This window comes from Tachyglossus aculeatus, chromosome 21 (assembly GCF_015852505.1).
Source record: "Tachyglossus aculeatus isolate mTacAcu1 chromosome 21, mTacAcu1.pri, whole genome shotgun sequence".
Lineage (NCBI taxonomy): Eukaryota > Metazoa > Chordata > Mammalia > Monotremata > Tachyglossidae > Tachyglossus > Tachyglossus aculeatus.
This window is the reverse complement of record NC_052086.1, coordinates 19,976,455-19,988,066: the sequence shown is the minus strand read 5'-3', so window position 1 is coordinate 19,988,066 and position 11,612 is coordinate 19,976,455. Positions and strand designations below refer to the sequence as shown.

Below are 11,612 nucleotides of genomic sequence, written 5' to 3'. Positions count from 1 at the left end.
GGCTCAGTGGAAAGTGCACGGGCTTGGGAGTCAGAGGTCATGGGTTCAAATCCCAGCTCCGCCGCTTGTCAGCTGTGTGACTTTGGGCAAGTCACTTCACTTCTCTGGGCCTCAGTTACCTCATCTGTAAAATGGGGATTAGGATTGTGAGCCCCACATGGGACAACCTGATCACCTCGTATCCCCCCCCCCCAGTGCTTAGGACAGTGCTTTGCACATAGTAAGCACTTAACAAATACCAAAATTATTATTATTATTATTGTACTGCCTTATCCCAAGCCCTTATAAAATGCTCTGCATGGAGTATATTCCCAATAAATTCTTCTTGTTAATAGGACCAAAAGAAGCGTCGCAGACGAAAGGAAACATGTTTTGCTTTAAAAAAAAATCTCAGACCGTTTGGAGCCACAGTGAATGTGATGATGAGAATTATTATTATTGGCAATAATAATAACAATACATTGGTATTTACACCGCCCCTGTCACCGGAGGGGCCGACGATTCCTTGCGAACACGATCTAATCCTCACAACATCCCTGCGAGTCCTCACAACATCCCTGTGAGGCGGAGAGGGGGACAGTACGATTCTTCCCCTTTTACAGATGGGAAAACTGAAGCCCAGAGGAGGGACATCATTCGTCCAGTGTCACTCGGCAAGTCGGTGAGGGGTCTGGCCATACAGAGTAGGAACTGCGATTCCCAAGCCAGGGCAGCGCCATCTTCTCCACCCTGCCCTCTCCATGTCCCGGTTGGATTGGGGGGCTAGGCTTATTCCGCTGGGCAATGGATCCCGGTGGGCAATGCTATTCCAACGAGCAACAGTCCCGGCCTCTCACCAGCTTATTGGATCCCATTAATACCACGGACCTCCCGGCTCACCCCGGCAGGCAGCCCTTCCGATTCCGGCTTGGCAAGCAGAAGTTTCAGAGCCCTACTAAGGGGGACGGTCCCGGAGAGGGGGCTGTGGCGGGATCGGAGAAACCCAGCAGGAGGACGGACGTGCTCCGTCAAGAGCAGAGCACGGATGGTATTCGTTCATTCGTTCCCGTACAAACACAGAGGAACCGTTTCATGTGTGCCAACGGGCACTCACAGTGATGACACACAGGAGTGCCTCCTCAAATACACACGGCTTCACGTTCATTCACACACGAGTACGCACGTACGTGCCCTACACATATACACACGCACCCACTCGTACCACCCACACCGAGAGGAGAAGCTACACATTGGGGCACATCCGATGCACACACGCACACACTTGTCCAAGACAAGAGAGGGTCGCTCGGTGCGTTACCTCTGTAAACATCCTCAGGGGTTTTCCGGGGGGAATGGCAGCCCCCGAGGCAGGCTCACATGGCCTTGTCCCTGTCCAGCCGGGGTCCCCACCTGGCCTCCCAGAAGCCGGCCAGGACCTCACAGTTGTGGTAGATGAACATCCCCGACAGGGTGAGGAGGATACCCACGTAGCTGAGGGCACTCAGGTGGCTGCCGAACAGCAGCCAGGACAGGACCAAGTTGCCCACCACGTTGAAGTTGCCCAGGACGTGGATGGTGAGGGCGGAGGTGAGAGCCAGGAGGGAGAAGCTGGCCAGGTTATAGAACACCGAGACCAGGCAGCTGAGGAGGATGAAGAGCCAGAGCTGCTGGTGGTTGGGGAGAGGGGTGGCCCAGGCCCCGGCCTCCAGCACCAGGGCCGCGGCCAGGAGGACGCAGAAGCTGGGAACGGACGTCAGGTAGAGCAGCGTGACGGAATCGAGTTTCTCTTCCTGCAGGAGGACACCTGGGAAGCGGAACAGAGGCAGTCGGAGACGGTCAGGAGAAGCAGGGGTCCGGTGCAGGCTCCAGGCGTGGAAGCATAAAGGTCAAGGTCCCGCATTTGCCCCCACCCTCCTCTCCAAGCTTTTTCTGCTCTAGACCTGCTTATATAATGGCATTTATTCATCATCATCATCAATCGTATTTATTGAGCGCTTACTATGTGCAGAGCACTGTACTAAGCGCTTGGGAAGTACAGATTGGCAACATATAGAGACAGTCCCTACCCAACAGTGGGCTCACTGTCTAAAAGGGGGAGACAGAGAACAAAACCAAACATACTAACAAAATAAAATAAATAGAATAGATATGTACAAGTAAAATAAATAGAGTAATAAATATGTACAAACATATATACAGGTGCTGTGGGGAAGGGAAGGAGGTATTAAGCGCTTACTATGTGCAAAGCACTGTTCTAAGCGCTGAGGAGGTTACAAGGTGATCAGTTTGTCCCATGGGGGGCTCACAGTCTTAATCCCCATTTTACTGATGAGGTGATGAGGCACAGAGAAGTTGTGACTTGCCCAAAGTCACACAGCTGACAAGTGGAGGAGCCGAGCCAGGGTTTGAACCTATGACCCCTGACTCCAAAGCCCATGCTCTTTCCACTGAGCCACGCTGCTTCTTGATCACCCCTGGTTTCCACGGCAATCAACTTCACAAAACATCCTCCTTTTGTTCTCTGGTCTTCTGAAAGGAGTAGCTGAGAACAAGATGAAGTTACCCCCGGATCTAATCAGGACCCCTGGTCTGCCGTTCAAGGGGGTCTAATCTCCTTGAGAAGAAGGAAACGATAATAATTGTAGCATTTATTAAGTGCTTACTACGTGCCAGGCACTGTACTAAGTGTTGGGCCGGATACAAGCAAATTGGGTTGGACACAGTCTCTGTCTCACGTGGACAGTTTACAGATGAGGAAACTGAGGCGCAGAGAAGTGAAGTGACTTGCCCAAGGTCACACGGCAGACAAGTGGCAGAGCTGGGATTAGAACCCAGGTCCTCAGACTCCCAGGTCTGTGATCTATCTAACAGCAGTGTGGCTCAGTGGAAAGAGCCCGGGCTTTGGAGTCAGAGGTCATGGGTTCAAATCCCAGCTCCGCCACTTGTCAGCTGTGTGACTTTGGGCAAGTCACTTCACTTCTCTGGGCCGCAGTTACCTTACCTGTAAAATGGGGATTAAGACTGTGAGCCCCACGTGGGACAAGCTGATCATCTTGTAACCTCCCCAGCGCTTAGAACAATGCTTTGCACATAGAAAGCGCTTAATAAACACCATTATTATTATTATTATTAACAAGTCATGAAAACCTCACCCCAAGGGGTGTTGCTGCCCATCCTAACGAATTTATCCTGTATTGTACTTTGATTAAATTAGCTGTGGTTTATTCAGAACCAAGCTGGCCTTGTCTGACAGAGGAATCTCTGTCCGTAGACCGTCACTCCTTACTAGAGCTAGAAGAAGCGCTCCATAGTAATAAACTTGTCTCTAACAGACCCGCTCAAACACAACGCACAGTCTGGGAAGTTTTTCTTTCACACAGGCCAGAAATCAAGGCTTCAGGGTGGAGTTTCCTCCTGTGCTTTCCCACACCCTGGGCAGTCAGCTATAATAGTCCATCAGATTGGTAATACTGCAGGCACCTTCCCAGGGAGTATGCCCCCAAACCCCAGGTGTCTTCTCATGCACAGTCCCAATCCCCTACAATCAGGCCACCTTTCCTCTCTTGACTCACCTGACATTTACCCTCTCATCCCCTCTCTCGGCATTCCGGGACTCTTTTCCCCTCCCATAAAAAGTTCTGGAAGGCCTGGGGGTATGGGTGTCAGAAGATTAATGTCCGTGAGAGGAGGACTTGGAAAAGATCTGAAATTGACAGGCCTCCTGCACACACTACGGTCTCTTAGGGTGGCATGCACGGTGGAGGAAGAAGGCAGAAAACCAAGGATAGAGGGGACTGGAACTTAATCACAACTTGCCCGCTCACCCTTGCCTTAAGTTTTTTTTTTTTTAATGGTGTTAAGCACTTACTATGTGTCAGATACTGTACTAACCGCTGGGGTAGATACAAGCTATTCAGTTTGGACACAGTCCATGTCCCACATGGGGCTCACGGTCTTAATCTCCATCTTACAGATGAGGTAACCGAGGCACAGAGAAGTGAAATGTGTCACCAAATAGACAAGTGGCAGAGCTGGGACTAGAACCCAGGCCCTCGGACTCCCTCTTTCCAAGAGGCCACACTTTCTCGTGGGCGGCTTCTCTTGTCACCTGGGATCAGGGATGCTAATATCGAGAAGCAGCATGGCCTAAGGGAAAGAGCATGGTCCTGAGAGTCAGAGGACCTGGGTTCTAATCCCAGCTCTGCCACTTGCCTGCAGTGTGATGTGGAGCAGAAAGAGCTACTAGTAGAGCCCTCTGAGCCAGGCCCATAGAGCCCTCCGAACCAGGTCAGAGAACGCTCTGAGCCAGGCCCACCCAGCTCATTTATGCCTCAGAGGTCTTAACTTGAAAGCCTGGAGGAAGACAGTGAAATGTCAGCAACATGAGGCCACTTCCCAGACACTACATGAACTAATAATAATAAGAATAATAACAATAGTGGTGGTATTTGTTAAGCGGTATTTGGGTAGATACAACATAACTGGGTTGGACACAGTCCCTGTCCCACTTGGGGCTCACAGCCCAAAGAAAGAGGGAGAACAGGTAATGAATCCCCACTTTACGGGTGGGGACTGAGGTTTCCTGTCCCCGCCCTGATGTAAGGGTAGGGCATGGGAATGCCCCCACCCCACCGCGGCCTACTCTGAATGCGCCAGGCTACTTTGTACACCTGGAATCATTCCGGTCGGTCAGTTTTTCTGGTTCACCAGGCACACTGTGGGCTTCAGGGCAGTAGTCCCTGCCAGCTGGCTCTGAGGGCACCTGTCTGACTTCCCCTTCACAAGCCCAGGTCAGTCTGGATGGGAACATCCCACAGCTCAGTCGGGCCGGAGGTTTAGGCCAAGCCACCCAAATAGCCCTGGGACATAAACAGCCAGACCAGGAAGCAGGAAGACAGTGCCATCCGTCCTGTTCTTCCTTTTTAGGTTTCAGAGATTCAGGCACTCGGGTTGCAATCTGTCCTCTAAGTGCTTGGTATAGTGCTTTGCACACAGTAAGCACTCAATAAATACGACTGACTGACTGACTGACTGAATGAATGAATGAATGAATGATCCACCTGGGGGTTCAGGAAGAGTCAAGGAGAGCCCTCTCAGGCACCTAGAATGGAGCCTAGATTGACTTTCTACCTCAGCTAGAAACCAAAATAACCCCACGAGCCACGGGAGGAAAGCTGATCCCCAGCCTCGGAGTGTTAAATTCTCGACTCCTTGGGCGGCTACCCATCGGGGACCCTAATCCTAGAGCTCTCAAGTGTCCTGACAGCCAAAATAGAAACCCAGCTTTGAAAAGCCTCAGGACAGGGACAGTGGGCAGAAAGGAACCAATCACTGGCATTTAACCAGTCCTTATTGCATGCTTGGGAGAGTACAACAGCTTTAGCAGACATACTCCCTGTCCACAGTGAACTTATAGTCTAGAGCTAGCCGCTAACAGAAATAAATAATTTATAATATATCATTTAAAGATATGCACATAAGTGCTGTGGGAAATGGAACAGTGAAGGCAGTTGCTCACAGCAGATGCTCAAGGGGAAGGAATTTCGTTTCTTGTTGCTTGGGTTCACGTGCTTTGGTGAACAGGGAGGAGGGTGGATGGAAAAAGTCGGCTGACTAGACCGATCTCCTCTCCTTCCCCTTCAATCACGGTATACATCACCCGGCAGCCAAGTGTTTCCTGAGGCAGATGGGAGACGTCTGCCATCCTCATCCTCCCTGCCCTTCCCAGGCTGAAATCAACCCATCCTCTCTAAACGACTTTTAGTTTAGGAAGTCAAGGGGCCACGGGGGTGACCGCAAGGGAATCGGGGAGCACGGTAGAAAGACCTTGTAATGTGATTCCAGTCGAACGTTGGAGGAGCCTGAACACCACGCTGACGTGACCGTCGGAAAGCGAGGCCAGCCCGGGCACAGTGGGAATGTTTGTTCCAAAAGGTCAGTCGGTCAGTCAATCACATTTGTTAAGCACTTATTGTGTGCAGAGCACTGTACTAAGCACTTGGGAAAATATAATAACAATATAACAGACACATTCCCTGCGCACAACGAGCTTACAGTCTAGCGGGGGAGATAGATATTAATATAAATTAATTACAGCTATGGACATAAGTTCTGTGGGCTGGGATGGGGGATGTCTCTATAGGTTGCCAACTTGGACTTCCCAAGCGCTTAGTGCAGTGCTCTGCACACAGTAAGCGCTCAATAAATACAATTGATTGATTAATATTGGTATGTGTTAAGCGCTTACCATGTGCAAAGCACTGTTCTAAGCGCTGGGGGAGATACAAGGTAATCAGATTGTCCCACGGGGGGCTCACAGTCTTCACCCCCATTTTACAGATGAGGGAACTGAGGCCCAGGGAAGTGAAGTGACTCGCCTAAAGTCACACAGCCGATAAGCGGCGGAGTCGGGATTCGAACCCATGACCTCTGACTCCTAAGCCCATGCTCTTGCCACTAAGCCATGTGGCTTCCCTACTAAGCGCTTGGGGGAATACAGCATAATGATGTATTTTATGTATTTATTACTCTATTTTACTTGCACATATTCTATTTATTTTATTTTGTTAATACATTTTGTTTTGTTCTCTGTCTCCCCTTTCTAGACTGTGAGCTCACTATTGGGTAGGGACCGTCTCTATATGTTGCCAACTTGGACTTCCCAAGCGCTTAGTACAGTGCTCTGCACACAGTAAGCGCTCAATAAATACAATTGAATGAATGAATAAAGGGAGCAAATCAGGGCACGCAGAAGGAACTGGGAGAAGAGAAAAGGGGGCAGAGAGTCAAGGGGCACTCTGCTTGGGGGTACTAGCTTGGGGCCTCGATGAGCCTTAATGACTACTCTAGTTTACCCATGTGGACCAGCAAAGATGAGCACTTAAGATTAAGCGCTTAGTACAGTGCTCTGCACATAGTAAGCGCTCAATAAATACGATTGATTGATTGATTGATTGAGCAGTCCTCTCTCCCCGGCTGGCTGAGTCCCGTCTCGTTGAAATGAGTCATGACTCAAATGATCCAGCTCCCGCTTCCCCTGGGGAAAGGCAGGGAAGTGGAGCCAGAGCCTCACAGGGCAGCACAGGGCACAAACCACCCTTCTGCTGGGACTGACCTTGGCTCTCTCTTTCCTTACAACCGAAGACTGAAGCGCTCCCGTCGTCTCTGCGCCAAGGTGGGAGCCCCAGGGAGCTGGTGAAATTCCCTCCCTCTCCGCATTCCTTCTTGCCACAAATCTACCTGGGAATCCACTACCTGTCTCCGGTGAGGCGACCGTCACCCTGTCCTCGCGAGAAACGAAAAGGAATCGACGAGCCCCTTCCCGCGCTGCTTTCGTGAGAGTTTAGATATTCCCGAGTTGGAGGGACATATCGGAGCCTCTGTCCTTGGATCTGTCCTTGGATATAATACATACGTATTTATTACTCTATTTATTTATTTTACTTGTACATATCTATTTCTTTTATTTTGTTAATATGTTTGGTTTTGTTCTCTGTCTCCCCATTCTAGACTGTGAGCCCACTGTTGGGTAGGGACCGTCTCTATACGTTGCCAACTTGTACTTCCCAAGCGCTTAGTACAGTGCTCTGCACACAGTAAGCGCTCAATAAATGAAAGATCAGAGAAGATCTGCTCAGAGAAGCAGCGTGGGTCAGTGGAAAGAGCCCGGGCTTTGGAGTCAGAGGTTGTGGGTTCAAATCCCGGCTCCACCACTTGTCAGCTGTGTGACTTTGGGCAAGTCACTTCACTGCTCTGGGCCTCAGTTCCCTCATCTGGAAAATGGGGATTAAGACTGTGAGCCCCCCGTGGGACAACCAGATCACCTTGTAACCTCTCCAACACTTAGAACAGTGCTTTGCACATAGTAAGTGCTTAATAAATGCCATCATTATCATTATTATTATTATTATAAATACAATTGATTGATTGACTGATCTGTGACCTATGGCGATTTGGTATTCACCCCACCCTCCGCCCCACGGCACTTCTGTACATATCTTTAAATTATAGATTACAAATATATCGCACATCTGACAGTGTGGCCCAGCAACCCGTTAGACTTTGGGAACTCAAACCTGGAAACGGCCCTAGACTGAGAGTCATCAACTCTGTGTGGTATCTCTTAAGTGCTTACTATGTGTCAGGCACTGTACTAAGCGTTGGGGGTGGGTACAAGCAAAGAGGTCCGGGGAAAGGAAGGAAGAGTGCTTCATCCCAGCCTTCATGGAGAAAAATCATCATTCCAGGACCATTAGAAATATGAGACTTCTTGGTCTCCTAAGAGCCCTAGAGCTCTCTGTTTGACTTTTGAACTCTGCAGACCATCAACTCTTGGAGAAGCAGTGTGGCCTACTGGAAAGAGCACAGGTATTGGAGTCAAAGACTTGAGTTCTAATTCTAGCTCCGCCACGTGTGTGCTGTCTGACCTTGGGCGGGTCATTCAACTGCCCTCTAGACTGTCAGCTTGTCCTCTGGACCGTAAACTGAGAAGCAGCGTGGCTTAGCGGAAAGAGCCTGGGCTTGGGAGTCAGAGGTAATGGGTGCTAATCCCAGCTTCGCCACTTGCCAGCTGTGTGACCTTGGGCAAGTCACTTCACTTCTCTGTGCCTCAGTTCGCTCATCTGTAAAATGGGGATGAAGACTGTGAGCCCTACGTGGGACAACCTGATTACCTTGTATCTACCCCAGTGCTTAGAACAGTGCTTGGCACATAGTAAGCGCTTAAACAAATACCAACATTATTATTATTATTATTAAGCTCATTGTGGGCAGGGAATGTGTCTGTTTATTGTTGCACTGTACTCTTAAGTGCTTAGTACAGTGCTCTGCACACTAAACGCTCCATAAATACAACTGACTGAATGAATGCTCTGTGCCTCCATTTCCTCATCTGTAAAATGGGGATTAAATCCTACTCTCTCCTACGTTTTTAATGGCATTTGTTAAGTGCTTACTATGTACCAGACACTGTACTAAGCAGTGGGGAAGAGACAAGCTAATCGGATTGGACACAGTCCACGTCCCACAAGGGGCTCACAGACTTAATCACCCTTTTACGGATGAGGGAGAAGTGGAGGGGAGAAGCAGTGGAGAAGTGTGTGACTTTACAGTGGCTTTACAGTGGAGAAGCAGCATGGCTCCGTGGAAAGAGCCCGGGCTTTGGAGTCAGAGGTCATGGATTCGAATTCCGGCTCTGCCGCTTGTCAGCTGTGTGACTTTGGGCAAGTCACTTAATTTCTCTGTGCCTCAGTTTCCTCATCTGTAAAATGGGGATGAAGGCTGTAAGCCCCATGTGGGACAACCTGAGCACCTTGTATCCCCCCTAGTGCTTAGAACAGTGCTTGGCACATAGTAAGCGCTTAACAAATGCCATTATTATTATTATTATTATGAGGGCGCTGAGACACAGAGAAGTGAAGCGACTTATCCAAGGTCACACAGCAGACAAGTGGCAGCGTTGGGATTAGAACCCAGGCCTTTCAGACTCTCAGGCCCGTGCTCTATCCACTAGGCCATAATGCCTCTCTTCCTCTTAGTCTGTGAATCCCATGTGGGACTCAAGTCCAACCTGATTAACTTGTATCTACCCCAGGCCTTAGAACAGTGCTTGGCACACAGAAAGTGCCTAACAGTGGACATAATAATAATAATTGGTATTATTCTTCTTATTTCATTCATTCAATCGTATTTACTGAGCGCTTACTTTGTTCAGGGCACTGTACTAGGCGTGGGAAGTACAAGTTGGCAACATATAGAGACGGTTCCTACCCAACAGAATAATAACCAATTGGTACCCACAATCATTCTAGCATTTTGGCCTCCAATGGCCAATGGAAAACTTTCTAAGAAACTGGGACATCATCCACTCCCCAGCTGGCACAGGCCCGGGAGTCCGAAAGTCATGGGTTCCAATCATGTCTCCACCGCTCGTCTGCTGGGTGACCTTGGGCAAGTCACTTTACTTCTGCGGGCCTCAGTTCCCTCATCCGTAAAATGGGGGTTGAGACTGTGAGCCCCTCACGGGGCAGGGATGGCATCCAAACCGATTTGCTTGTCTTCCCCCCAGCGCTTAGTACAGTGCCCGGTACATAAAGCAGCAGCATGGAGTAGTGGAAAGAGCACGGGTTTGGGAGTCAGAGGACTTGGGTTCCAACCCCAGCTCTGCCGCTTGTCTGCTGTGTGACCTTAGGCAAGTCACTTAACTTCTCTGTGCCTCCGATGCCTCATCTGTAAAATGGGAATTAAGACTGTGAGCCCCACGTGGGACAACCCGATTACCTTGTATCTACCCCAGGGCTTGGAACAGTGCTTGGCAAATATCGAAGCACTTAGCACACACTATTATTATTTGCTTGTGCCCACCCCAGTGCTTAGTACAGTGCCTGGCACCTAGTAAGCGCTTCACGAATACCGTTATTATTGACCAATACCACAATTTTCTTTTTTTTTTTTCCGTGACTCCACCGGGGCCCGGGGATACTCACTCTGCTGCACGGATTTGAGTCCCCGGAGGAAAGTGGCGGCGAAAAGGAAGCAGCAGCCAGCTTGGTGGAAGTGAAGCTCGCCGACGATGCTGAAGGCGGCCCCCAAGCAAATGGGCCCCATGGCCGCGTACTGCAAGGGGTGGTGGCGTCTCCCCAACAGCACCTTGGACAGGGCCAGGGTGAAGAGCGGGGTGGTGGTGTAGACCATCTGGGCAAAGTCCAGCTGCACGTAGCTCAGGCCCAGGTTTCCGCAGGCCATGGTGGCGCAGAAGGTCAGGCTGAGGAGGAAGATCCTCCTCTTGGCTTGGGCCCGGAGGGGCCCGTGGGCTCGGAGCCGGGCCAGAGGGTAGCCCACCAGCACGGCCGTCAGCATGTGCAGGGCGGACAACACCAATGGGTAGCGGAAGCCGTGAACGGTAAAGATCCACTTGTTGAGGCTGGACATGCTGGTCCCGGTGGCCAGCCACACCGCCACGGTGGCCACGATGTAGAGGCCGTTGGGAGGCGGGCGGCCCGGCCGCGGCCCAGCCCTCGGCCCGAAGACCAGCTTCCAGGGCTGCAGGAGGCCCGGGGGAGAGGCTCCATCCTCCGAGGTCATGCCGCCGTCATGGCTCCTCCGGGGACAGAAGCACATTGGGGGTTGAGGGGTGGGGGGTAGGGGCGAGCGCAGTGCCTGGTGGGCTGGGTTGGTCGGGGCCTGGTCTGGGGGGCTCTCTGGCTCCCGGTGGGCTGTCGGGTTGGTCGGGGCCTGGTCTGTGGGGCTCTCTGGCTCCTGGTGGGCTGTCCTGGGCCTGGGCGGTGGGATCTCCGGCTCCTGGTGGGCTGTCCTGGGCCTGGTCGGTGGGATCTCCGGCTCCTGGTGGGCTGTCCTGGGCCTGGTCGGTGGGATCTCCGGCTCCTGGTGGGCTGTCCTGGGCCTGGTCGGTGGGATCTCTCTCCGGCTCCTGGTGGGCTGTCCTGGGCCTGGTCGGTGGGGATGTCCGGCTCCTGGTGGGTTGGGGTGCCCGGGGCCTGGTCAGTAGGGAAGTCCGGCTCCTGGTGGGTTGGGGTGCCCGGGGCCTGGTCGGTGGGGAAGTCCGGCTCCTGGTGGGTTGGGGTGCCCGGGGCCTGGTCTGTGGGGCTGCCCGACTCCTGGCGGGCTGGTGGAGT

General features: G+C 51.5%; 1 protein-coding gene across 1 annotated transcript; it reads right to left on the bottom strand.

Annotated features, from left to right (window-relative positions):
- Positions 1–413: 413 nt before the first annotated feature.
- On the bottom strand, positions 414–11,132 carry SLC35E4 (solute carrier family 35 member E4). The gene is made up of 2 exons (XM_038763575.1): positions 10,464–11,132; positions 414–1,783 (listed from the first exon to the last, which is right to left on the bottom strand). Exons 1-2 carry the CDS (start codon positions 11,095–11,097, stop codon positions 1,353–1,355), a joined length of 1,065 nt encoding a protein of 354 aa, XP_038619503.1. The 5' UTR covers positions 11,098–11,132; the 3' UTR covers positions 414–1,352.
- Between the last annotated feature and the right edge of the window lie 480 nt (positions 11,133–11,612).

Coding starts and splice junctions, on each gene's coding strand:
- SLC35E4 (XM_038763575.1), bottom strand. CDS start 11,097: ATGTGCTTCTGTCCCCGGAGGAGCCATGACGGCGGCATGACCTCGGAG. Junction 1,784..10,463: donor ACTCAAATCCGTGCAGCAGA/GTGAGTATCCCC, acceptor TCCGCTTCCCAG/GTGTCCTCCTGCAGGAAGAG.